Genomic DNA, 26637 nt, shown 5'->3' with positions numbered 1-26637 from the left:
TAATTTGAAGTTTCAGCCCACCAGGGGGCTATTGGTCCCCACCTATGCAGCTTGAGAGCTGGCTGCTGTTTCTGCTTGGATGTTATTTCCATTCCTATTCATAGTGATTTTTCCCCTTCTATATTCATCTAGCAACAGCAAGGCACTGTTCCAGGAACTTGCTCGCTCTACATAAGGCGTAACGTGGAACCATTTGGATGGAAAAATTATAAATTAAAATTATTCTGTTCATTTTAAAATATTCATATTGTGTTGCTCAAATGCCAGTAACTGGAAAATCATGGATAATGTCCTGTTTTTATAACCTCTTTCAGAGTGTTTTAAAATCTGTTTATGTTGTTACTTAGCCATCTCTTTTCCTGGAGTGGATTTTGTGATAAGATTTAAAAGAAAAAAGGTTGTATGAGTCCAGTGTCTGATGGCATATGTAATATTCAAGTAAAGATGTTGCCATTAATTGCAATCCGTTTTTTTAAAAAAATAGAACAGTATTTACTCCATGGACAAAGAATATTTATAAAATTATAAGACTACACAGGGAACCTATACACATGTTAGACTGTTTCTTCTGAGGATACATTTTCTTTATTATATGAGTAAAACGAAACAAAGGTGTATTACTTTCTGGAACTATTATTTAATTTAATTTAAGAAAACCCATATATTCATAACACCACTGCTTTTCCAATACTACAAACATCGACAGCTTCTTAAATGGAGCTTTTATGTTTTGTTATATCCTGTTTTCTGTGATAGTTGTTTCTTTAATTTCAGGAAACGAAAATCCTATTTCTATCCTTGTATTTCCTGTGTTGTTTAGGTGTGGGTGAGGATGTGCATGTCTCAGAAAGACAAGTGGGGAAAAGGGAACATGTTTTTGTGTGGGTTGGCTAGTTTTTTGATTAATAACTACATCTCTTAGTGATTGGAGATCTTAACTTCATGTATGTTTCTCCCTCTGTGGAACACATTAAGGAAGGGAAGTTCTTTGCTTTTTGCTCCTATATTCTGTTAGTTTTCAGTTTACATTCACATAAAAGCCATGTGTTTTATTTGTTGTCTCTCTTGGCTAGGAATATTTAATGTATGTTTGAAACTCTTCTGTTCCATCAACTAAAAACGATTTAAAATTATAATTTTAAGATTCTTACCAGAAACGTATACTTCTGGTTGAGGCTGTGGTCTTTCTTTGTGTGCCTTGTGCGTGTGTTGAGGTTCTTCAGAAGCAACAAATCACTTCAGCGTGAACACATTTCACAGGCCCATTTTATTGTTTGTTGAGACTTGTGAATCATTTAGCCTTTTCAAATAGGCTAATCCTTTAATTGAATGTGCATTCAGAAGCACTCTGTGTGCCATGCAAACCTGGGGAACTCTTGCTAACTCTGTTTTATTCATTTTATTTAATACTAGGTTATCCAAAAGTATTTCCTTTCGATTTTTAGAAGAAAGTTAATGTAGGTTGTGTTATTTGAAGTCAGGATTGTTTACAACAACAACAGCAACAAAACATGGAGACATTTTCCTGCCTGAGGTCCCATGGATGGGAAATAGGATGCAACCTGTCAGTAAGCAGGTTTTCCGACACAAATACTTATACAGCAACCAACTTCTTTGAACAAAGCCCTGCATTCTGTTCTTAATTGACTAAAGAAGTCAAATTAGAATAGTTACTACAGGAGAAATGGATGCCTCATAATTAATAATTTGTGAGCTAAACCTTAACCACACTTGACATTTTTCCTTGGGTTGGTGACAGGCTGATTAGTGAGGTAACTGCTGATAGTACCTATTCTGTAGAGCGACTGTTCAGTTCTGGGGCTTCTGTTGTTCAATAAAGTAGGTTTTCTCTGTGATGGGACTGCAGCCTTAGTCTTGATCAAAGTGCTTTGGAGGAAACAGGGTTGAACTGATTGGCTGTGAATGTTAATCACTCCATAGGACGCGCTGATAATTTACAGCATTGTTGTAACTCTCCGGTGTTCATAAAATGAACTTAATAAGCCAGTGCTACCATGGGATAAGCTGCTTTTTTCCCCTGCAACTGAATACCCAGACTGCCTGCATAATAATGCTGAGAAATAGTGCATTAAAAAGAGTGAGCAGCTGTATGATGAAGGAAACAGCTCTGCAACAGATTTGTTCATTATCTCCTTTGATTCACAGAGGGTGTTTGCGAGATATGGTTGACCAGTGAAGACACGGGGGCTTATGGCAGAGATATTGGCACTGATCTCCCCACACTGCTGTGGAAGCTGGTTGAAGTGATTCCTGAGGGAGCAATGCTGAGGCTGGGCATGACAAATCCGCCCTATATTTTAGAGCATCTGGAGGTAAGGAAAAGCACCCCATTTCCATGCCGACACCGACAAAAATCAACCCAGACAGTGTGGCAGCCTCGGCATTATCACATGAGCTTCATTTAAAACCACTTTCTCATTTTTTGTGTGTGTGGTCCCACGTTTCCAAGGATGAATTGAGAATGTCAAGTCCCCTTCTTTGTCATTCTGCACATCTTGTTTTGCTTCCTCCCCGTTAATTACTGTTGCCTGGCTTTTCCAGCACTTGTCACAGGCCTTGGTTTCTTTTTTGCAGCCCTTCAGTTTTCCATTTTTTAAATTTGCCTCAATTCCTCCATTTAGAACCCTTGTCTAGTTCAGGGCTGCTAATACATTGCATTAATTTTGCAGCCAACAGCGAACCCCACATTGCCTATGTTACAACTCTTAGCCCTGTCAGTACGGATACTGTACTGTAAGTCTGAGGGTGTTAGGAATTTCATCCCTTTGTCAGGAGACAGTTAGGGGTGAGTAGCGTCAAAGAGACATGGAGTTGGTGGTCTTCCATTTGCTTCTCTTGTAATCACTGTGAAAAAGGGAGTTGTGATAAAGTGAGAGACCTGGTTTCATTTTTATACCTTCATGGATCAGGATGCCTCCCTTCAAGTTGCTTACTGTCAAACTAGAAAACGACGTGTGCACAAGTAGCTGTGGTTCCTGATGACAAATGCCACGATACATGAGCAATTAATATGGACAGGAAGCAATCATTCAATGAAAAGGCACATGCTAGGATCCATGACTAATGTAGTGAATAAAATAATTCTATTAGGCCTAAAGTTATGGATAAGAAATTTAATAATTGCTGTTGGAAAGTCATGTGCAAAGTATAAACACAAGTCACATATTTTTAATCATATTTTAATTTTTGCAGTTAGTTTATGCAGAAAAATAACATTTCCCTAATTTAAAAGCTAGTGTAGGTGCTGAAATTTAATGCATAAATGCAAATGAATATTCAAAGATTGTTTCTGTTGATTTGATTTGAGACCCATACTTGTTAAGGTTGTTGCTGAAAAGCCTCTCTGATTATCAACAGCGGATTTTAGATATTCTGAAAACAGTTGCTAGCAACCTGATTGTTAATTATAAATTGTCATGAAGAAATTTAGCAATTTCAGTTTTGCTGTTTACATGTTCCTAGCCAGATTTTTAAGTAAAGGTGTGCAATTTATACGTTAACTTTGGTACTTTGGACAATGTAGGGCAAATATAATTTGCTATTTTCAAATAAGTCACAGGCATGTCAATTTTAACTTAACTCTTTGATTCAACACTTGAAAAAGCAAGTAATTATCTGTAAGAATCAAATATGCTGAGACTACTGCAGTCTTGCTGTGTTTGCAGTAGATATGAAACATGCTTCATGAAAACCAAGACATGAGCTAGATCTGTGGTGGAAAGGAAGGGAATTAAGCCCTGCCATTACATAGTCAATAAACAGTTTTTGTCAAGGATCAAGGGAACCATAGTACCTCATCAGAGAAGTTCAGGTAAGGAGTAAACACAGGGGGAACATTGTTTATTGGCTCTGAGATGACTAACCAAATACCTCTTGGAGTAAATCCAGCACTTTAATTAATTGCAAGATTGCAGAAACCGATAGCATATTTATAGCTCAGCATCTAAAGTAGTGCTAGTTGTTGACCTCTGGATAGATGCTTCAGGAGAGTGTCTTAAAAATCAACAGAAGATGATAACTACAGCCTTACATTTTACCTGGAAAAACACCAGATGTTTAATTCATGGACTGTGGTTAGAATGATCAGCTCTGATTGCCGTGACGTTACCCTTTTTTAAATTCTTGCTGTAAGATATTTATAACGTTGGCCTTTCCTCGTATGTTGTCATTTGCCTGGGTCAAGGGCCTTGTCGTATCAATCTCTGGTTCTACCCTGCCCAGGAATGGTTCAATAAATGAGTGAATAAACGAAAGAACAAAAGAAGAGCCTTCTTCATAAAATAAATTGTGAGGCCTTAACATTCTGGCCAGAAGAGGCAACAGAAGATGACAAAGTAAATGAGCTCCAAGGGTGAGAGTTTGTCCAAAAAAAGCCACCCATTCTTGTGTACTTTATAAGCAGTTCCGTGTGCCACACCTAGGGAGAAAGCTATCCAAAGGAGACAAATGAAAATGAAACAAGCGAAGCTGACTTCCCAGTGTCCACCAATGGGAAGTCAGAGCTTTGAGGAAACCTTCCCACCTTGGTGTTCTCCTCCTCAGAGTGGAAGAGCCCAGAGTTTTCCATGTTCACAGACACATTCTACCTGATGGGGCAGGTCACCAGTCACCAGAGGCTTCACCGGCTTCCCATCGAGCAAGGACGTTAGGGAAGGGAGCCCAGCCTGATGAACCTGGGCTTGCACCACCAATACATTATATTTCCTCGTTTTCCTCTTGCTAAGCTTAGACCACTCTAAAGAAATTACCCGGCTTATCTAAAAAGCGCTGAAGAGAGTTCACCAATAAGAAAAGAAAAAAAAAGGAGACAAGATGAAAACAAAACAAAAAAATAAAATAACACCAGTGAGTGACAGGTGGTGATTATGTTGACCTGTAGGGAAGAAAGAAGAAACCCACTTTTGAAATAACTACTGGTGCTTTAATGCCCTTACAGGGAGGCTTCCTTGAGAATTACATTGGTGTTTCTGGAAGATGCTTCATGCTCAGACGTTAATTATAGGGCACTTCACTGGGCTGTTTTCCTGCTTCATTCTGTTCCCTTCCCATTCACCTGACTCTTGAGATGTTTTTAAAACCCTTTTACCAGCTTACTTTCTTTTTTTTATTGAACAGTTTAAAGGTGTAATCATTTAAAGAAAAATACCAGTTTCTATCACCGTTTTAAGAGTAGTGTAGAAAAAATAGATCTGTTGATAATACACATTGTTACATCTTTATAGGAACAGAAAATGCATACTATAGTTATATGCATATTATAGTGCTGGGGTCCAATCCCAGCGGGTCCAGGGGTCCCCAAAGGTGTGGACGGAGTCGGCGAAGAAGGAATGACACGAAGACAGCCTTCAGTTGATCAGCAGCCTAGTCAGGACCTCTAGCCAGGATCTCCAGCCAAAGTTCTGGTCGGAGTTCTGGTTAGGAACTGATCAGGATCTGATGATTATTGTCTTGTTACATTCGTATTTATACCAGCCGATTTTAATCCTGTCAATTCTATTACAAAGGTTAGGGCGTTTCTTATCTCCATTCCAGGGAGTAAAGATTATGTAGCTTAACTACCTGCCTGGCACTTAATTAAGGGGTTTTATCCCCTCCCTAACCTCAGGGAAAGATCCCCACCTGGGGAAACAACCTTTCTCCGAGAGGTGACCTTGGTTAAAACACATGGCACTAAAGGGAGCAAACATATTAAGAACAGTATGCTATATATGCCAGGTCCATTGAAACATATGCTGTGCAGATGTTTCTTTCCTTCAGCGACTGTGTCAAGCAGCAAGGATGGACCGGCTTCCGGCAAATTCCCCCTTTTTTATTTTTTAAATGATAGCACATGCAAATCAGCGGCCACCTCTCAGATTGGGCTGTTTAAGACTTGGAAGAAGACTGGCAAGCAATGACAACAAGCATAGCTATAAACATAGTGGATGGAGCGCACAAGGAGCCCTGTTCCTTAGGAGGTTGCCGGCCTCTTCAGTCAAGAGATTTCAGCTGTCCTCAAGTTGTTGGTTTGGTTGTCCTTGTTGGTCTGGCTAGCGGGCGGCATCACTGGCGACGGGCTTCCTGACGTGTCAGCGAGTGGAAGCGCTGCATCAAAGGGTCCATCAGGGCCGTGCTTGATGGTGGTGTCGGTGTCCAAGGAGGAGTAAGCTGTGTCCTCTGGGTCAGCTGTTATGGAGGATGGAGGGTAGTAGAGAGAAAAAGAAAAGAAAGCAAAAGAACTACAAGGCATGGAAGTGTTTAGAAAAAAGAAGGAGAAGAAAGGGAAGAAGGCAGCATCCTGACACAGCCCTTTCCTTCATCTGCCCCTTTCCCTGTGGTCCAAGGTAGAAATGGGAGACAAGTCCTGTTGCAGTGAGAGGGAAGCTGCTGTCAGCCAGGTCTCTTATCTAGGTACTGATCTCAGCTGGACCAAGTCTCTTTCTGTTCCCGATCTGAACTGGGCCAAGTCTCTATTCGTTATCTGGGTCCCTATCTGGGCTGGACATGGGAAGCGAGAAGCAGCCATGGGGGAAGGAGACCTTCCTCAGAAGGGGCGAGTGTTCAAGCCCCTGCACCATTGGGGGGGTGAGGATCTGTGCCCCACCTCTGTTGAACCCCAAGTTCTCTCCTACTGGCCCCTCTGTGACTGTGCCTGTCTTAGGTTGTTCCTCCCTGAGGAATCTTACCCGTCTTTGACTAACCAGCCAAGCTCCGGGGCCAAGCAGGGTAATGTGAGGTTCAGTTCTGTCTCCTTGGTAGTCTATGTCCCTCTGGCCTCCATGCCCAGCAACTGCCTTTGGATCCCCTCGCCTGCTGGCGGGGTCCCGGCATTGATCACATATCTTGGGGAACCCAGATTTCTTCTCCAGAGAGAGCCCAGCTCACTCCATTGGGCGAGAGACATATCCATGGTACCAGTCACCGTGACCTCAGCATTAACAGAGAACTCAGGCAACAGCTGTGGGCAATTGGATTGTAAGAAGAGGGTCCCTCTTGACACAAGGGTCAGAGGGGCCAATACAGGAAAAAGGAGAGTCCTGGGACAGGGCTTTCTCAGCCCAGGATGTCAGGCTCTTGGCACAAGACAACTCCATGTATGGGACATATACCAGACACCGCTAGTCACGGCATAAAAGGGAGGTGTCCTTCCTGGAACAGTAGAGTAGGGAGATTCTAGAAAAGGCTGTGTTCAGGAGGGAAGGAGAAAGGCTGAAAAACCAGCAAACAAGTAGTTAGATTTAAAAAAAAAAAAAAGGAAAAAGGAAAGAAGATGTGGGGCCAAGCTGGGACATATGGAGGCACATGTGATCCTCCTAATGGACAGATTGTTCCAGCTCAGGGCTGCACATCTGCTGCAGACGGGCACTGGTCAGGTGTGCTAGGTTGAGGCGGAGATGGAGGGCGGTGAGACATAAGGTCGGACTAGACGGTCTGGAATCCACACAGGTGAGTCTGTGTCCTGTGGAAATATACAAGCATATCCTCTCCCCCGGGTTAAAAGTACATCAGGTCCCTTCCAGGCTCCTGTAAGCAAGTCTCTCCATTTGACGAGGACTTTAGGTTTAGTTAGATCAGGGTTCCAATGCCTGTACATCGGGGAATTTCCCTCAGAATCTACATTTAGTATATTAATTACAAATAGAGTATGTTGTAGAACATGATGAGGAGAGGAATATTTAAACTCATTTTCTTGTAATTTTTTAATTTGTGTTTTTAAAGTTTGGTGAGCCCTTTCTACTATTGCTTGGCCTTGAGGATTGTAAGGTATTCCTGTAGTATGTGCGATGCCGAATGTAGAGCATAAGTTTTTAAAAGAGAACCTAGAGAGAGAACCAAGAGACAGGACTTGGCTGGAGATCCTAGACAGAACCTAGAGACAGAACCTAGCGAGAGAACATGGCAAAAGATCCTGGACAGAACCTGGCTACAGATCTCGGCTGGAGAACCTAGACAGAACATGGCAACCGAACCTGGCTAGAACCTGGCTGGAGAACCTGGCTGGAGAAGCTGGATGGAGAACCTAGCAAGAGAACATGGCTATAGAACCTGGCTAGAGATCCTAACCAGAACTTCGCTGGAGACCAGAACTTCGCTGGAGACCCGAACTTCGCTGGAGATCCTGACCAGAACTCGGCTGGAGTTCCTGGCTTGAGATCCTGGAGGGAGAACCTCGCTATGCTGATCAACTGAACGCTGACCCTGTGCCATTCCTTCTTCGCCGACTCCGTCCACACCTTTGGGGACCCCTGGACCTGCTGGGATTGGACCCCAGCATTATAGGATGCACTTTTAAGGTTTTATCAAGAGTCTAATATTATATGTGGCATATTATATAGTAGGTCTTAAATAAATGTGTAGTGAATAAATGGAAGGGAGAGAGAATTCTTACTCCCTAACAGGCAGGCAAGTAGTCAAGTGTCAGGAACATCTACAAAACCTATTGTTAACATATCACTGTGTGTAACAACATGGGATTCATTTTAAATGACTACATAGCTGACAAAGAGATATATCAAGCAAATATGAAAAACTCCCTGGAATTGAAGAGACATAATAATGAGCTTATGTAACACTTATTAAATTTGGGTATAAAGTAGAAGCAATCTATGTATCTAAAAGCCTAAGCAACTGTTAGACTGCTTGACCTTTTCATCGGTAGCTATGACGCACACTGACCACCAGGGAGCAGACGCCCAGGGCACAGGCATGGAAACATGGAACAAACTGATGAATCTCAGAAGAAAGGGGGTGGGGGAAGGGCAGGAAGAGATTAACCAAAGATCTTATATGCATACTAGAGGCCTGGATCCATGCACCTATGGGGTCTCTCTGCCTGGCCTGCACCCTCTTGCAATCAGGGACCCCTCAGGGGATGTAGGAGAGCTGGTTTCACCCCATACCCACAGGCTAGGCCCAGGGACCCCACCAATGCATGAATCCATGCACGGGGCCTCTAGTAGGTAAAATAATAGATTAAAATAGTTTGTCTCATCTTAAAGCCTCTCTATTACCCACAGGCTAAAGGTAAGCTCTTTAGCATGAAATCCAGGTCCTTAGGATGTTTCTTCTATCACATCTCAGCTCTCCTCCCTTTAGTACCCTGATGATGCCATGTGTGTTTGTGTGTGTGTGTGTGTGTGTGTGTGTGTGTGTGTGTGTGTGGTGGTGGTGGTTTTTTTGTGGGTTTTTTTTTTTTTTTGCCATTTTATACTCCTGAAAGTTTTACTTCAACTTTTTCTCATTCCACATGTTAACAGTTGGTAATAATGTGTTAATCAGATATACTAATAATTGCTATTAAGTGTATAGGCTAATATAATTGTCATTTAGTGGCAAATAAGAGATATTTTCCCTTTGTGTTTGCCTTCCTAATGATATAACTAAGGTAAAAACCCTGGCATACTTTTCTTCAATGATCTCTGACCTTTTAGAAAGTAGATGGCTTATGAATTTGACTACTCTTGAAATGACATTGCTTAGTATTCCCCTCCCAGTTGTAGGTAGCACATAGCTGAGGTTTAATTGAGACTGATTATAATACACATGAACCCAACAAGGTGTGATGAGGCCAGTGACAGTGATACAATGGCTATTGCTAACTGGGCACCAGACTTCACTGGCAACTTTCTTCAAGACTGAACAACAACAACAACAACAATAATAATATCAGTACAATATATTGAGTGCTTATTATAATCAAGAAACCATGTTGATTGCTTTACACACAATATCTCTTTCCCTTCATATAATAAACTAGCTGCAGAGATATTATTATCCTCATTTTGTTGATTAAGAAGCCTTGTCTTAGAAAGCTTTGATAATTGGCCAAATTACATAAATAGGTAGCAGCTGAATTGTTTCTAATCTCATCTGTCTCTAAAATGTTTCTATTACACCATTTCTTCCATGAAGCCTTCCCAGATGCTCCCAGATTCCTTTCCTGCTTTTTCACTCTGTCCCAGATATCACTGCTGCACTCCTCATGGGGAGCCATGATCACTTACTTACATGTACATTCAACAAAACTGTGGTCATCTTGGGGAGAGACTGTCTTGGTCATCTCCACATTTCAGTGCCTGTGATAATGTGCACTTACTAAATGTATATTAAATGATACGGTAGCTCTAACTTTAGCTATTTCTTGACTGCATACTTTTATAGTGAAGTATCCTCATATCTGTGCTGAAGATCTAGTTTGGGAGGAATTTGTGGATGGTTGTCATAAGTGTTTCTCAATTTTGAGTCACACTTCTGTGACTAAGGGATGCGTTTTATTTATTTGCTCTGCTAAAGTATCAGTGGTAGAGATTATCTTTCAGACTACCTAGAGCAGCTGAGTTCATCGTATGATTATCAAAGTTGTAGGTTATCTAGGCCCGTAGCTTCTTCATTGCTCTGCTTCTTAGTGTTCACTGCTTTCTATAATCTCCATCAGAAAAGTCAGCAGTGAATGGTCAAGGAGGAGAAGTGAAAACCAGGCTTCTTGTCTTGCTTTTAGTATTGGATAGTAAGAAAAAGATAGTGAAGCTGTTGACCAGTAAGGCATATGGGAAGTATCTGAGGATTTTATTTCTCTAAGCTATTCGGATTTTCCCTGTGATTGAATAATTGAAAATAGCTGTTATTTCCCTTTAAGATTCCTGTATGTCTTAAAATCTTGTCAGAGCTTCAGTGTGTAATGAACAACCAGGTACACAGAAACAAGTTGCTTAATCTGGAGCGCAAATGCTTGTTATTAAGGACTTTTATTTCAAATTATGAATAAAGCAAATTGTTTATTTTTAAATTTACATTACCCTGTAAAATATGGTTGAAAAATATTGACACTTATATTTGCATTGACCCCAACTGGTGTGGCTCATTTGGTTGAGCATCGTCCCATGCACCTGGTGATCCAGGTTTGATGCCAGGTCCGGATACATGCCCCGGTTGTGGGCTCAATCCCCAGTAGGGGGCGTACAGGAGGCAGCCGATTGATATTTCTTTCTTTGATGTTGCTCTCTTCCTCTCCCTTCTTCTCTCTGAAGTTAAAAAAAAAACATATTAAAAACATTCACAGTAGTATTATACTATATTTTATTTAGCGTGAATTAAAATATGTAGTTTTCTACAAGATTTATATTAAGTATATTTATACTATGTGTGTGTGTGTGTGTGTGTGTGTGTGTGTGTGTTTTATATAAGGTTAACCATAAATAGTGATATTTTAAATGTTCCATCTGTTTTTGGTTGGGCAGTCTTGTAATAACTACAACAAATCAGTTTCTCACTAGCCTTGATTTTTGTATGTTTACTTCTAGTTAATTGACCTTATACTGTAACCTAAGTGTATATTTAGCAAAATTAATTTATCGGGCAAAAGACAATAATATCTGTCAAGGACTTTTGCTGCATGGTTATTTATGATCATTAATAGTATGTTTGGCTTGGCAGACCTAAAAAATGCCTCATAGTTTTAAAATAAGAACAAACTCTGTCCCTGCTGTGCTTATGTTTCATCAAAGCAATATAGCATTTCCAAACTGAAGTCAGTGGTTCGCATGGGGTCTTTCATTTTTTCCCCTTAAGGTTTATACTTTCCAGAATAATAGTAAAATATGCAAACTGATTTTGTGTTGCTGTATACAAACTATTTCCCCGCTTTGATGCATAGAAGGAAATGCTAGATGATTTATGTTGAGCAAGGAAACGGAAAGGAAAAATGCTTTATTTCTTCCGTCCACATAGAGCTTTTGGGATATGTCAGTGTATCTTTTGATCAGACTGTTGGCACCGGGTTTCTTGCTGATTATAATCATTAGCACTTTACTTAATTCTTAACCTGGCATTTCTGAATAGATTTCAAGTGAACCTCTGAAACTGGAAACCAAAGTTTGTACCTTTCTGAAAATTCGGGGGAGAAACCCTTCATCAAGTATTAAAAGGATATCCATATCCATAATAAAAAGTTTCTCAGGCTTAACTGGGAGCCTAATTCTGAGATCCGGGAGCAGCTCCTCTGGAAGCTAAGATAAGGATGGAAGAAATGCCCAGCCCTGTTTGTCCAATGACTTGACTATTTGTGATAAAAGATGAAATTAACATGCTGCTCTTCATAAGCATGCTTGCAGGCTCCGGCCCCCATTCCAACTCTGCAGTCTGTTCGCTCCTTTAATCCTTACTTACTTGTTCATTTGTTCAGCCCCAACCCTAGCTTTGCTCAAAAAGCCTAAACTGTTCTTGAACTCAGCAGCCCTCAGAAAAATTTACAAAGTTTATTGCTTCTTTTTTTTAATTGAATTTATTGGGGTGACCTTACAAATTTCAAGTGTGCAACTCAATGAAACATCATCCGTACACTGCATCGTGCACCCATCACCCTAAGCAAAGTCTTTCTGTCCCCATTTTCTCCCTTTGCCCACCTCCACCCAGGCCCCACCACTTTTCCCTCTAGCTATCACCACCATGTTGTCTATGTATACATGTTGTGTTATTTGTACATGTTTTTTGGCTAATTCCTTCACCTTCTTTCATCCAGCCACCCAACCCCCATACCTTCTGAAAGCTATCGGTCTGTTCCATGTATCCATACCTCTGTTTCTACTTTGTCAGTTTATTTTGTTCATTAGATTCCACATATAAGTGAGATCACATGTCATGTGTCTCTCTCTGACTTATTACTTCTTATTTCTGAGCCTCAAAGCCTCCTGATTACATGCAGGCCATAGGACCCAGAATAGAAATCATAAAGAGATAGACTCAATCTCAAGAGATTACTCGTTGTTGCTGCCCTCACAGACACAGTCTCCGCTTCATCAGGAACTTTATTTTTATCATCCCAGATATGTTTTCAGGGTAAATGAATTATTTTGTGGATTAATGGGTCTCACGTTGAACATATTGAGTACCTCTGTCTTCCTGGGGAGCACAATGGAAAATGCCTTTTAAGAATATTTTTTATATGACCATCAATAATTTATACAGGGACCTACCCTGTGGGCTTCATTGTACTCTCAGTTCCAATTTCTAAATTACTAACTGTGCAAGAATATAAATGGTTAAATCACCTTTGGTTATCGTAGAGTATTTTAGTCCACTTTGTGGTAAAAAAAAAAACTGTCTGAATTTCTTAATCACTAATATAATTTTTTTCTCTTGCCATTGACCTAAGTTATTGAATATTGTTCATGAAATCCAGTGACATATGGATATTCATTCCTAAAAGAGATGGTCATTTTTCTGAGAGGAAAAACACAGAGAGATAAAACGTGTGTCAAGATGATGAGTGAAAAAGACTCTGCAAGTGCTTTATAAAGAAACCAATGTCAGTGCGGCCAGTATGGCTCAGTGTTGAGCATCGACCTATGAAACAGGAGGTCACTATTTGGTTCTTGGTCAGGGCACATGCCCAAGTATGGTTTTGATCCCCGAGTGTGTGTGTGTGCAGGAAGCAGCTGATCGATGATTCTCTCTCATCATTGATGTTTCTATCTCTCTCTCCTTCTCCCTTCCTCTCTGAAATCAGTAAAAAATATCTAAAGAAACTGATGTCATAGTCAAATATCTGGAGCCATGTCTCTCTGTGTATATATATTTTTTAACAAAGCAGAACACACACACACACACACACACACACGTATGTAATTCTAATGTAATTCTAGAATACTTGAGAAGTCTGGAAATTTACATATCCCAGCTGTGGCATACAAATATTCCTATTTCATCTTGTTGAATTCTAGGGTGCATTTCTGTTTATAAAGGAGGGCATTAGATATGTATGTGGCTTAATTTTCATCTTAAAAGGCATTTCACCTTGCCATTCCCCTGAATCCTTCATTTTTTTACAGGAGTGACTGAGAAGGTTTCGGTGTCACCTGTCAAAATTAGTATAGTTCAGACTCCACAGTACACCAGCTGTGGGTTTTATCTTTCTCGTTAATTTAGGAAGTCAGTTCTGCTCAAGGCATTGAAAAGCTGCCTTTGACTTTCCTTCATAAGCACAGAGGATGGCTAACACATGAGGCAATCAGCATAGTTTCCTTTACACTTTTCTTCCGATTCTAGGATTGTTTCTGTATTGATTTCTTTGCTCTGATAGCCTATGAAGGGTTACCGGAGGCACTTGCTAATTCAGCACTTAGTAAAATGAAATTCTCATATTTTATATCAGGTCCGTAATGGAATTTTCAGGTGATTCATGGTGTAGAACAGAAAGGTTGGTAATGAAGTTAATGGTTCATAGAATAGTTGAGGTACATTCTGCATGTTTTTCAGAAAGTAAAGTGCAGTTTCTTAGTTTGCTTCTATTCATTTCTAACCTACTAAATTGTTTGCTGTTTTCAGGCACAATGTGCATCTGTCCTTTCCCCCACAGCTTCCTTTGCCCGCCATAAAAATAATCCACTGAAGATGTTAAGGTTTCAAAATTTAAGTTCAGAATTCTTTAATGTCATTTAACAGGAAATGATTATATCCTAACTGGGAAACATAAATGTTTTAAAATATTGTTAAAAACTCCTTTATTTGCATGAGTTGTAGAAGAATTATTGAATAGAATATAATGGGCATGAATGGACCATGTATACTAAATCTTTTTAAAAAAATTTTGATTGATTTTAAAGACAGAGAGAAAAGGAGAGAGAGAGAGAGAGAGAGAGAGAGAGAGAGAGAGAGAGAGAGAGACAACGATTTGTTTTTCTACTTATTTATGCATCCATTGGTTGATTCTTGTATGTGCCCTGACCAGGGATCTAACTTGCAACCTTGTCATATTGGAATGACGTTCTAACCAAATGAGCTACCCCACCAGGGCCTGTAAATCATTGTTAGCATCAGAAGGTGCTACATGTGGGCCAGAGAAAAGTGAGCTGTTAAGAGTAATATAGAAAGTTCTCCAATTACTCATTATTTGGAGGGTGGTGGAAATTCTATTCTCTCTCTTTTTATAACATGTATTTGTATGTTTTTAAAAACACTGTAAAAATTTTGCTATATAGAAAGCATTGTTTGATTAGAGAAAATATTGTGGATAAGTCTGTCTCTAATATATGGCAACAAATAATTAACTTTTAGAGTTACATGTTAAAATAGATAAAAGTAACTTTTATATAAGTTGTTATTATAGTGTCATATGGAATATCAGCCTACATTTTGATCAATTGAAATTTCAGACATTAATCTCTTAATTGATCTGCTACTATATTTTCAGCCTTCATTTTTTTCTACTTCTACGGATCCTAGTTACTTTTGTTTCTTTATTCCTCTATCACTGCCTCTATACTTGTTTTCTCAGGTGGCTCTAACAAAGTACCACAAACCAAGGGGCTTAAAGTAACAAACAGAAATTTGTTCTTTCACAGTTTTGGAGGCCAGAGGTCCAAAATCACATTGTTGGCTAGGGTAGTTCCTTTCTTGAGGCTCTAAGAAGAACCTGTTCAATTTTTCTCTCCTAGCTTCTGATGGTTGCTGGCCATCTTTGGCATTCTTTGCTGATGGACACATGACTGCAATCTCTGTTTTAGTTTTCATATGTTGTTGCTATTTTTTTGGTGTTTTTTTTGTTTGTTTTTCTGTCTCTGGGTTCAGACTTTCTCTTCTTATAAGGATATGAATAATTGGATTGGATTAGGGCCCAACCTAATTCAGCATGACCTCATTTAAACTTTATTACACCTACAAAGACCCTATTTAAAATAATACGTTTTTTTTTGGAAATATCAAAGATTTTGCATGTTTGGTTGTAGACTATCCCAATAAAGCAAGTATCACATTAAGGTGAGACATACTCTTTTTGCTGGTGATGGATTTTGCCTTTAATTTATTTTTTAAAAGAAGTCAACTTCTGAGGTCTAAAAAAGCAAAGACCAATAAAATGAGGCATCTCTGTATGTTATCCTACTGCCTTCTGGCCTCTCTGATTTCTGATGAAAAACAAACTGTTGATGTTATTGAGGACACATGATACACTGCTTCTCTCTTGTTGCTATCAGGATTTTTTCTTTGTCTTTCAACAGTTTGATTGTGAAATGTCTAGATGTAGATCTCTTTCAGTTTATCCTACGTAGAGTCCATAGAGCTTCTGGGATGTATGTAGATTAATGTTTTTCTTTATATTTGTGAGTTTTGGCTATTCTTCAAATATTTTTTCTGCCTTTTTCTTTCCTCTCCTTCTGGAGTACACATTATATGTATGTTGTTATACTTTATGGTGTCCCACAGCTTTCTGATATACTGTTCATTTTTATTCATTCTTTTTTGTTTCTGTTCCTCAGACCAAGTAACCTCAATTGACCTGCCTTCAAGGTTATTGACTCTGTTCTTCCTGCCTACATCTTTTGCTCAGCCCATCTAGTGAATTTTTAAATTTTAATTCTTGTACTTTTTATACTAGAATTATTATCTGGTTATTTTCTAATTTCTATCTCATTGATAGTCTTTATTGGATGAGACATCACTTTTATGCTTTCCTTTCATTCTTTAAGCATGGTTTTCTTTATTTCTTTAGACATATTTAAAATGACGACATAAAGATGTTGTCTGATCAGTCCAATATCTGAGCTTTTGCCATGACAGTTTCTATTGACTGCGTTTTATAATTTTTTGTTGAAAACTAGACCATTGAATATACCTTTGAATATAACATGGCAGCTCTGGAAATCAGATACTTCTCCCTCTTCAGGGTTTTGTTTGTTGTTTAATCAGTGACTTTTCTTAGTTCAGTAAAATCTGTAGTCTTTGTTATATGTGGCCAGTGAAGTCTTATACAAATAGCTTAGTGGTCAGCTAATGATGGGACAGAGATTTCCTTCAATGGCTGGAACCAATAGGTTTCTCAGTCTTTGCCCTAGGCACATATTGGAGCGTGCCTTCAATGCTCAGCCAGGTTGCTTACACTCTATCCTTACCTTCACTTCTTGCTTGTGCAAAACCTTAGGTTTAGCCAGAGGTGAAAGCCAAGGGCTCAGGTCTTTACACAGCATGTGTACAACCTGGATATACACACAGCCCTAAGTATACACAAGGCCATCTAGATTTCCAGGGATATGGCTGTGTTTTTCAAAGCCCCCTCTGGACATCACATTCCTTAGCTTTTCTCTGTAAGCTTTTTGTTTGCTTATTATTTGCCCTGTTATTCATAGCCTCAGGCGGCCATGATGTTAAACAATTACAGCTGATTATTTTTGACAATTACTCCTGGGGAAAAAGCTGTTCTCATTGGGTGCCAGGTCAAGTTAAACAAGCAAGCCCCATGTGTGAAGTCTTGCATGGAACCAGGTCAAATAATGCCAGTTTTCTAAGACTGGGGCCCAGAGGGAGCTCCAACCCCCTTCTGCCCTCTCCAGTGGCTGCCAGGTTGTTGATTTTCACCATAATTGGAGGCTGTTGGTTTTTAAGGCTACCAGAGAACTGGTGAGTGAGAGGTGAGAAAAGGGCAGGTTTGAAATGACACAGAGCCCACTGTCCTTAGATCCTCCATTTTAAAAAATGCTCTCCAGATTGCTGCAAGCCTTTAGTTAATATTCAGAGTTCTGAAAAAATTGATTCTAACCATTTTTGTCACTGACCTCATTGCTCTTATGGAGGAGGAGATTTTCTTAGATCATTATTCTGCCATTCCTGCTGAAGCTAGTAAATATTATGTTTTAAGGATTTTTTAAAATTGAATTTTTTAGAAGGAGAGGAAGCGGGGGGAGAGAAAAAGAGAGAGAAAGAGAAACATTGATGTGAGAGCAGACCATCTATTGGCTGCCTCCTGCACACCTCATACATGGGATCAAGCCTGCAATCCAGGCACGTGTCCTGAACAGGAATCAAACCAGCAACCTTTTGGTACATGGGGTGATGCCCAACCAACTGAGTCACGCCAGCCAGGACAGTAAAGGTTATCTGTGCCTTGAAATGAGCTGCCTCTATATGTCAGGTCATTAGTGTGGGGTTGAGTCAGTTTTCTTGCTGAATTTTTGTGTTCCATGTCAAAGGTGCCATCAGTCACTTATGAGCCATCTGCCCTCATAAAGCTTTTGAGGAAGAGCTCATGTCATTAGCAGAGATGGACAGCAAAAGATCAAAAGATCACTATTAATTGAGTCTCTCAGTGACCTATCACAAACATCACCCTCACAGAAAGCACAGGTATTTATGAACTAAAATGTCTGCCTCATTAGATACTCAAAGCTCTGGGCACCACATAGAAGATAATAGTTGCCTTCCTGTGTCTTTTAACTGATTTTGAAAAATTCAAAACCATATTAAATATTATTTTGTCATTTCTATTCTGATGGATAATTCAACTTCCCTGATTACTATCTTTTATGTTGTTGATGCTGCTATTGGTCTGAGATCATAAAAATTCTTGTTTTCTTGATAGATGATATCCCCTTTACTGTGCTGTGTTCTATTATCTGTATAGTCTTTGTACATCAGTAGATTAGGCATTTGTTATTCAGGAAGTAGGTGTTTGCTGTTGATGCTGTTTTACTAAATTAAAAAGTTACCAAACTTGCAATTAACAGTTATAAACTCTAAAATTTGCATTAAACTACTCAAAAATATTGTTATTGCAAGAATATTTAATTCCTGGAATTAAAGAGTCATTTCAAATTCTGCAGTAAATTTGTTTTACTATCATGAAAGAAATACAGATTTTAAAGTGCTTCAGTTTTATTACCAACATTTTTGTTAAAAATATCTTTATGGTGTTTTTATTTGTTATCCTTCTAACTGAATGAGTCATGAAGTGTTCATAGAAATAAAAGACCTAAGTCTGAATCAGTTTTGTCATTAATCTGGCAAATTTGTTGACTCATGATCATTCCCTCCACATCTGAGTTTTTCTGAAAAGGGAACACCATTTTGAAGAGATTGAGCTGAATGAGAGAGTTTTTAAATTTTCCATTTGAACTCTAATTCTGAGCCTTTTAAAATCTTTCCAAACTCATTTTACTTGATGTGACTTAGAACTTAAAATAAAAATAAAAAAATACTTTTCAAAAAATTGTTGTGCTATTTCATGATCTGGTATTTGGTGTGAAATCTTAGATTGACAGTTGTTGTATCACATTATATAACCCTGTGTCAGAGAGCCCTGGAACAGAAAGCCTTTCTATTTCTATTGGGAGCACAGGGAATCACTTGCTTGACTTGTATCTTCTACCCAACACTTGAGAGAATCACATTTCTTTTGGAAATCATGGCCCTCCACACTTGCGAATGCTTTTCATATTGTAAATGGTGCAGTATAAAAGTGAAATTTACAGAAAACCCTTTTGCAAAGATCTCTCCGTTGTTCAAGGAAAGATTGTTCTGCATATAGACTCTTCTTGTTTCCCACCTATGGCTCTGGAGAGCAATTGGAGATCATGTTGGTGGCTGACTCCAGGAGGCCTCAAACACATCCCTGTAGCATCACCCTCCATCATTCTGGGCTTGGTGCACTCTCTTTGCCTTTGTAAGTCTCCTAGGCACCAGCTACTCTTTCTTTGTATACTGTTTTATCAGTGGAAGCCAATCAGTTTCTTGTGTCTCTCTCTCTCTCAGAGTCCTTACTATATCTAGAAAGAAGTTTTCAAAAGAAAGCAGGATAAACAATAACTTCTGTTCCTCTTGCTCTTACCATAAACCTAGCCTACCTTCACTTCCGTTTATTTCCTCACTTTCAGGTACATTTTATCAGTGAGTTAATACATGGATCTCAGTGTGACATATCTTATTGGGCCTCTTTTGTCTTAAGAAAGCATTCTTGATTTTAGAACTTTAAAAAGAATCATGAAAACACAACTGGGCATTTCTGATTGTCATGGCCATTTAAAAAAAAATTTTGTTGTGGATTTAAAAGAGGAGGGGAGAGGGAGAGAGAGAATCATTGATCGGCTGCCTCCTGCACATCCCCTACAGGGATTGAGCCGGCAACCTGGGCATGTGCTTTGACTGGGAATCGAACTGTGACTTCCTGGTTCATGGGTTGATGCTCAACCACTGAACCACCCTGGCCCAGCCAGGGCCTATTTTGTTGTTGTTAATCCTCACCCGAAGTTATTTTTCAATTGATTTTTAGAGTGTGAAAGAAATGGGAAGATACAGAGAGAGAATAATATCAATGTGAGAGAGACACATTGATTGGTTGCCTCCCGCACGAGCCCTGACCGGGGCGAGGATCAAGCCTGCAACTGAGGTATGAGCCCTTGACTAGAATCAAACCCATGACCCTTTAGTCCATGGGCCAATGCTCTATAATACTAATTTAAGATTTTGTTTTAGCCTGGAATAGAGTAACATTGGTAGGATAATGAAGTAATATATGTAGAATGCTTAGAATAGTACCTGGCACATAGGTGGTGCTCAGTGGTTACTAGCTATTATTATTGTTATTATATAAGGATTTTGGAATTTTATATAAACTGCATCACATCAGAAAGTACAGAATCTGTTTGTTATTTTCTATGCGAAGGTGTCTTTTGGTTAGAGCTTTCCAACTTTTAAATATTTTCTCATCAGAAATCTCATGATTAATAGAGCAAACTGAAGTCCCGACTCCTCACAGGGAAGGAGGAAGCTATCTAGTGAGGCCGTGAAGTGGATCTCATGGTACAAGTGAGACTTTCCAAAGCTATGGTAGGAGAGGGGCACACAGGCAACCAAAGACTGTGGGTAGAGCTGGAGGTAGCCAGTGTTCACCTGGGACTCTGGTGTAGTGCTGCTGTCTTGTCTTTTGCCCAACAGAATGTCTGTGAGAGTCATCCACTTTGTTCTGTTTATTGGGAATTCGCTTCTGTTCTTTTGTTTGTTCAGCCATTCTCCTGGTAAACATTAGGATGATTTCCAAATTTCAATTATTATGAGGAAAGCTTACGTGAACATTATCATGTGTGTCCTTTTGTGGACATGTATAGTCATTTCTCTGGGGTATATTTTTAGGAGTGGAATTGCTGGGCCATAGGGTAGGCATATGTCTGGCTTTAATAAAATTGCCAGTCTTGTGTGAGAGATTCTCTTAAATAGACTTTTGAATGTGAAGTAGTAAATACCCTTCAACAGATGACCCAGTTATAATATTCTCCTGAGAAAGGGAAGTGTTTGGGATTGATTGTGAGTCAGTTTTTCCAATGGGTAGTTGATGTAATGGCTATTCAAGAGAATGAAAGAGTTCAGAATATAGAGGTTTTATTTATGTTAGATGTGTTTTTATGATGGCAGATTGAATAATTGAACCACATATTCTGTTACAATGCATTCTGGTATAATTTAGTTAATTCTATAAGGAAAAGATTTTATTATAAATTCTTATGTGTTGGGTTTAAGAGGGCACTGTTCTGTTACTCTGAAGACCTGGGTTCTAACCCTAATTCTAGTGCTGTATAACTGTGACCTGGGGTGAGTCATGTGGTCCTTCTAAATCTTTGTCTGAACCGAGCATTGGTGGGAGGGGAGTTTAATCTGTATTTCTTTTAGCTTCTTTCCAAGTTTTTCTTCTGCGATTTTTTAAAGAAGGCATTTAAATTTAATTAATATGTCTTACTTCCTTACATGTCTAATTAATAAATTAATTTATTCCAAAGAAAAATAAGTAGTTACAGATTCAAAGACATGAAGTGAGTCTAAATTTTATACTATGGATACAATATAGGATTTACTAAACCAAAAATATTATGTTCTTAAAAAGTAAAATACTGAAACTTCACTGGCAACTACTTTGATTTTGTAATGTATCACAGATGTGGTTACTCTGCCACTACGTAATCAAAATCCTAAAGGACATTCCACATATAATGTTGCAAAGGTTCAACTTTGGAATGGTTTTTGTAGTCAGCTTGAAACAAATTCAGCCAGTTTGTGGCTCTTCAGATCCTGCACTGATTCAGAGTTTCACATGTGGCTGGTGTTTTTCTTACATTTATTAGTAGGTGCCACAGTGTAGGAAAAAGGGCAATCAGCTGTTTCTGTTATGATTAAAGGTAGAAGTTTCCTTTCACAGTCTTGCCATTTCAAAATTTGATTCCTTTATTACATCCAGATGGGACTACAGGAGGCCCTATATTGTATGTCTTCTTATTGCAGAATATATAATTTTCTGGTAATGCAAAATGCTTTGTGAAAATATAAAAAGGAAATAGATGTTAGTTAATAGTTTTATTACTGAATGATGAAATATAGTATACTAGAGGCCCAGTGCACAAATTCATGCACCAGTGGTGTCCCTCACCCTGGCCTGCGGGATCAGGCCCTCTGACATCCCCTGAGGGGTCCCAGATTGCAAGAGGGCACAGGCCAGGCCCAAGGACCCCACCAGTGCATGATTGGGACCAAGGAGGAACGTGGGAGGTTGGCCAGTCGGGAAAGGGCCGCAGGAGGGCTCCAGGGCGTGTCCAGCCCGTCTAGCTCAGTCCAGATTGGGCGACTCCAGCAGCAAGCTAACCTACCGGTTGGATCGTCTGTCCCCTGGTGGTCAGTGTACATCATAGCGACTGGTCAACTTCTGTCCCCTGGTGGTCAGTGCACATCATAGCGAGCGGTTGAGTGGCCTTAGCATATAATTAGCATACTACACTTTGATTGGTTGAACAGCTGACTGGTGGACTGGACACTTGGCATATTAGGCTTTTATTATATAGGACTAGTGGCCCTGCGCACAAATCCATGCGTGAGTAGCTCGCTGCTGCTTGCCTCAGCTGGCTGCCCCACCCACCGCTGCTTACAGCTGTCCACCGCATGTAGTTTGCTGCCCGGCTCTCCTGCTGATCAGTAATTACATGATGGTATCCTGACCAATTTGCATATTACTCTATTATAAGTACAGATTCTTTTTGAAGTAGGCAATGGGTGTTTCTCTGTCATGTTACATATTTTAGTGTTCATTAAAAAATTAAAGTGAATGTAATCATTTTATTATTGGTTGTTGTAGGTTGTAGAGACAAAAGTAGTAAATATTTTAAATATTTATATATTTTATTTGTTTAGAAAATCTTATTTGGCAGGAAGCTAAGATAAGTTCAAGGACTAGACTTCCATAGTGTTTGAGCAATATCCTTCACTCCTCAACTAATTTGCTTTGTTATATAATTTCCTAGTTAGTATCTTATTTATCTTAAGGGTTTTGATTTTAGGCTACAATAATTTAGGAGTACTCATAATTAGTCTTTCATATTTACAAATTATGATAAATTATTTTGGTTAACCTTTCATTAAAATTTTTTTGTATAAAATGTTAAGATGTCCATCGGTGGATAAATGGGTAAAGGGGATGTGGTATATATATCTAATGAAATACTAGTTAGCCATATAAAAGAAGGAATCTTGCCATTTTTGACAACCTGGATGGGTGTAGAGGGTATTATGCTGCATACAATAAATCAGGCAGAAAAGGACAAATACTATATGATCTCATTTATATGTGGGATTACTGGGGGGCGGGGGAGGGAAAGAGCTTATAGAGAGAACAGATTTGGTTACCACAGGTGGGCTTTTGGGGGCGAGCAAAATAGGTAAAGGTGGTCAAAGTTACAAACTTCCTGTTATAAAATGAATAAGTTCTGAGGATATAATGTACAGCATGGAGACTATAGTTAACAACACCATATTGTATATTAGAAAGCTGCTAAGAGAGTAGATCTTAAAATTTCTCACTATTTGTGGTGAGGGATGTTCATTGGACTATGGCAATCATTTTGCAATATATTCAAATATCAAATTATTAGCCTATATAATAAAAAGCTAATATGCAAATTGCCCCCTCAACTGGAAGTTCAACCAGGGGGCAGGGCCAGCTGGCCAATCAACTGCAGCCCCTCCCCCCTGCCAGCCCCACCCCCGATTGGCCCTGATTGGGACAGGACAGCTGGACCCCACCTGTGCACGAATTCGTGCACCGGGCCTTTAGTCTTATTATATTAAATTAATATATTGTGAAAAATGGCGGAGGCTTAGACAGACGTGTTGGTGCTTTGTCCCGGACCAGATAGGGGCGAGCAGCTGAAACGGGTAACAATCGGCCCGATCAAGCTGGGGAGGTTCAGCTGAGAGACAGTCTGCAGCCAGGAAAGACAGAAAACTCCTAAAAAATGCGGATGGTTAGAGATTGAGGCTGAAACCTCCCCCTGGGCGCCAGCGCAGCGGCGAGACCGCGCCATCTCAGGCAGCGTTCACCGGCATCCAGAGATCGGCTACTGACCCGGAGGCAACGATTCGCAAACAGCGCGACTGCAAGAGCCAAGGGGAGACCTGCACCCCTCCACGGAAATATTCAAGCAACAGCGGCCTCCTGATCACCACACGCTCTGCCTGGGGAACAGTTGCTGAGTCTGAAGCCACCCTCCACCAGCCAGAAGAGCCACCACAACTGTGAACAGCACCCATCAGAGGCTCTGCTATCAACAGAGGAGCCGCTGCTACCACAACCGCCCAAGGAGCAACCACAGACCGAGGAGCCACTGCCACCCAGGGAGCAGCCACTGCCACCCAGGGTCCAGCCACTGAACGATTCAACAACAAGCAATGTCAGTGAGATCAAACATGGGTAGACAAAGAAACCCCCAAAGGAAAGAAAAGGAGGACTCGCCAGAAAAGCAGCTAAGTGAGACAGAGATATGCAACATGACGGAAAAAGAATTCAGAATAAGGTTCCTAGAGTACATGCACCGGATGTTCAAGAAGCAAGAAGAAACAGATGAAAAACTCAACTACGTATGCAAGAAGCTAGAAGAAACAGATGAAAAAATCAACAACTTAAGTAAGTCCCAAGAAGAAATGAAGAGCGACATAGCTGCAATAAAAAACACCATTGAAAGTATCAACAGTAGACTGGGAGAAGCGGAGGACCGAATCAGTGAATTAGAAGACAAGGAAGCAAAACCACTCAAACTGTACTGCAAATGGAGAAAAAAATTAAAAGACAGGAGGAGAGCCTAAGGGAACTTTGGGACAACATGAAACGAAGCAACATACGAATAATAGGGGTGCCAGAACAACAGAAAGATGAACATGGATTAGAAAACCTATTCGAAGAAATAATATCAGAAAACTTCCCTGAGGTGGGGAAGAAAAAAGTCACACAAGCCCAGAGAGTCCCAAACAAGGTGAACCCGAAAAGACCCACACCAAGACACATCATAATTACCATGGCAAATGTTCAGGATAAAGAGAGAATCTTACAGGCTGCAAGAGAGAGGCGGAAAGTAACATACAAGGGATCTCCCATTCGATTATCAAATGATTTCTCAACAGAAACACATCAGGCCAGAAAAGAATGGACGGAAATCTACAAAGTGATGCAAAGCAAAGGACTGAATCCAAGAATACTCTATCCAGCAAGGCTATCATTCAAAATTGAAGGGGAAATAAGAAGCTTCACAGACAAAAAAGGGCTAAGGGAGTTTATCACCACCAAGCCAGCCATGCAAGAAATGCTAAAGGGACTGGTGTAAAAGAAGAAATATCAAGCTCAGAAAGAAATCAGCCACACACACACACAAAAAAAGAAATGGCTACAAACAAGTACCTTTCAATAATAACTTTAAATGTAAATGGACTAAATGCTCCAAATAAAAGACATCGAGTGGCTGAATGGATAAAAAAACATGACCCATACATCTGCTGTCTACAAGAGACCCACCTCATTGGAAAGGACTCACACAGACTCAAAGTGAAGGGATGGAAAAATATCTTTCACGCAAATGGAAAGGAAAAGAAAGCTGGGGTAGCAATACTTATATCTGACAAAATACATCTCAAAGTGAAGGCCATAACCAGAGATAAGGAAGGCCACTTCATAATACTAAAGGGATCAATACAACAAGAAGATATAACCCTGGTAAACATATATGCACCCAATGCAGGAGCACCCACATACATAAGAAAACTTCTGGAAGATATCAGGGGAGATATCGACAATAACACAATCATAGTAGGGGACTTTAATACACCACTGACATCACTGGATAAATCCGCTAGACAAACAATCAGCAAAGAAACAGCAATCCTAAATGACTCACTAGATCAGATGGACTTAATTGACATCTTCAGAACTCTACACCCCACAGCTGCGGAATATACATTCCTCTCAGGTGCTCATGGGACATATTCAAAAATAGACCACATATTGGGTCACAAGCAAAGTCTCCACAAATTCAAGAAGATTGAGATCATAAAAAGCATCTTCTCAGACCACGATGGCATAATGTTAGAAATAAACTACAATAAAAACAACCCAAAATACTCAAACACTTGGAAGCTGAATAGCATGTTATTAAATATTGATTGGGTTACCGATGACATCAAAGAAGAAATTAAAAACATCCTGGACACTAATGACAATGAAAACACAACAATCCAAAACCTCTGGGACACAATGAAAGCAGTCCTGAGAGGGAAGTTTATAGCTCTACAGGCCTATCTCAAAAAACAAGAAAAAATGGTAGTTAATCATCTAACTCTACAACTCAAAGAATTAGAAAGAGAGCAACAAGAAAACCCCAGAGTGAGCAGAAGGAAGGAGATAATAAAGATTAGAGCAGAAATCAATGACATAGAGACCAAAAAAACAATACAGAAAATCAATGAAACCAAGAGCTGGTTCTTTGAAAGGATAAACAAGATTGACAAACCCCTCGCCAGGCTCACCAAGAAGCAAAGAGAAAGGTCCCAAATAAACCAAATCAGAAATGATAG

The 26637-nt window shown here is 39.7% G+C and overlaps 1 protein-coding gene across 4 annotated transcripts in view; it reads left to right on the top strand.

Moving 5' to 3' along the window:
- Window positions 1–26637, top strand: part of CDKAL1 (CDK5 regulatory subunit associated protein 1 like 1) — a 643254-nt gene that overhangs the window by 374687 nt on the left and 241930 nt on the right. For all 4 annotated transcript variants that reach the window (XM_070405653.1, XM_070405651.1, XM_070405652.1 and 1 more), the window contains one exon: window positions 2167–2333. In XM_070405653.1, the coding sequence (XP_070261754.1) occupies window positions 2167–2333 (167 nt within the window). The remainder of the gene's footprint in view (window positions 1–2166; window positions 2334–26637) is intronic.

This window comes from Myotis yumanensis, unplaced genomic scaffold (genome assembly GCF_028538775.1).
Source record: "Myotis yumanensis isolate MYYU_CA2020_CCGP unplaced genomic scaffold, mMyoYum1.0.hap1 SCAF_2, whole genome shotgun sequence".
In the NCBI taxonomy this organism is placed as follows: domain Eukaryota; kingdom Metazoa; phylum Chordata; class Mammalia; order Chiroptera; family Vespertilionidae; genus Myotis; species Myotis yumanensis.
This window is presented reverse-complemented; position numbering and strand designations above follow the sequence as displayed.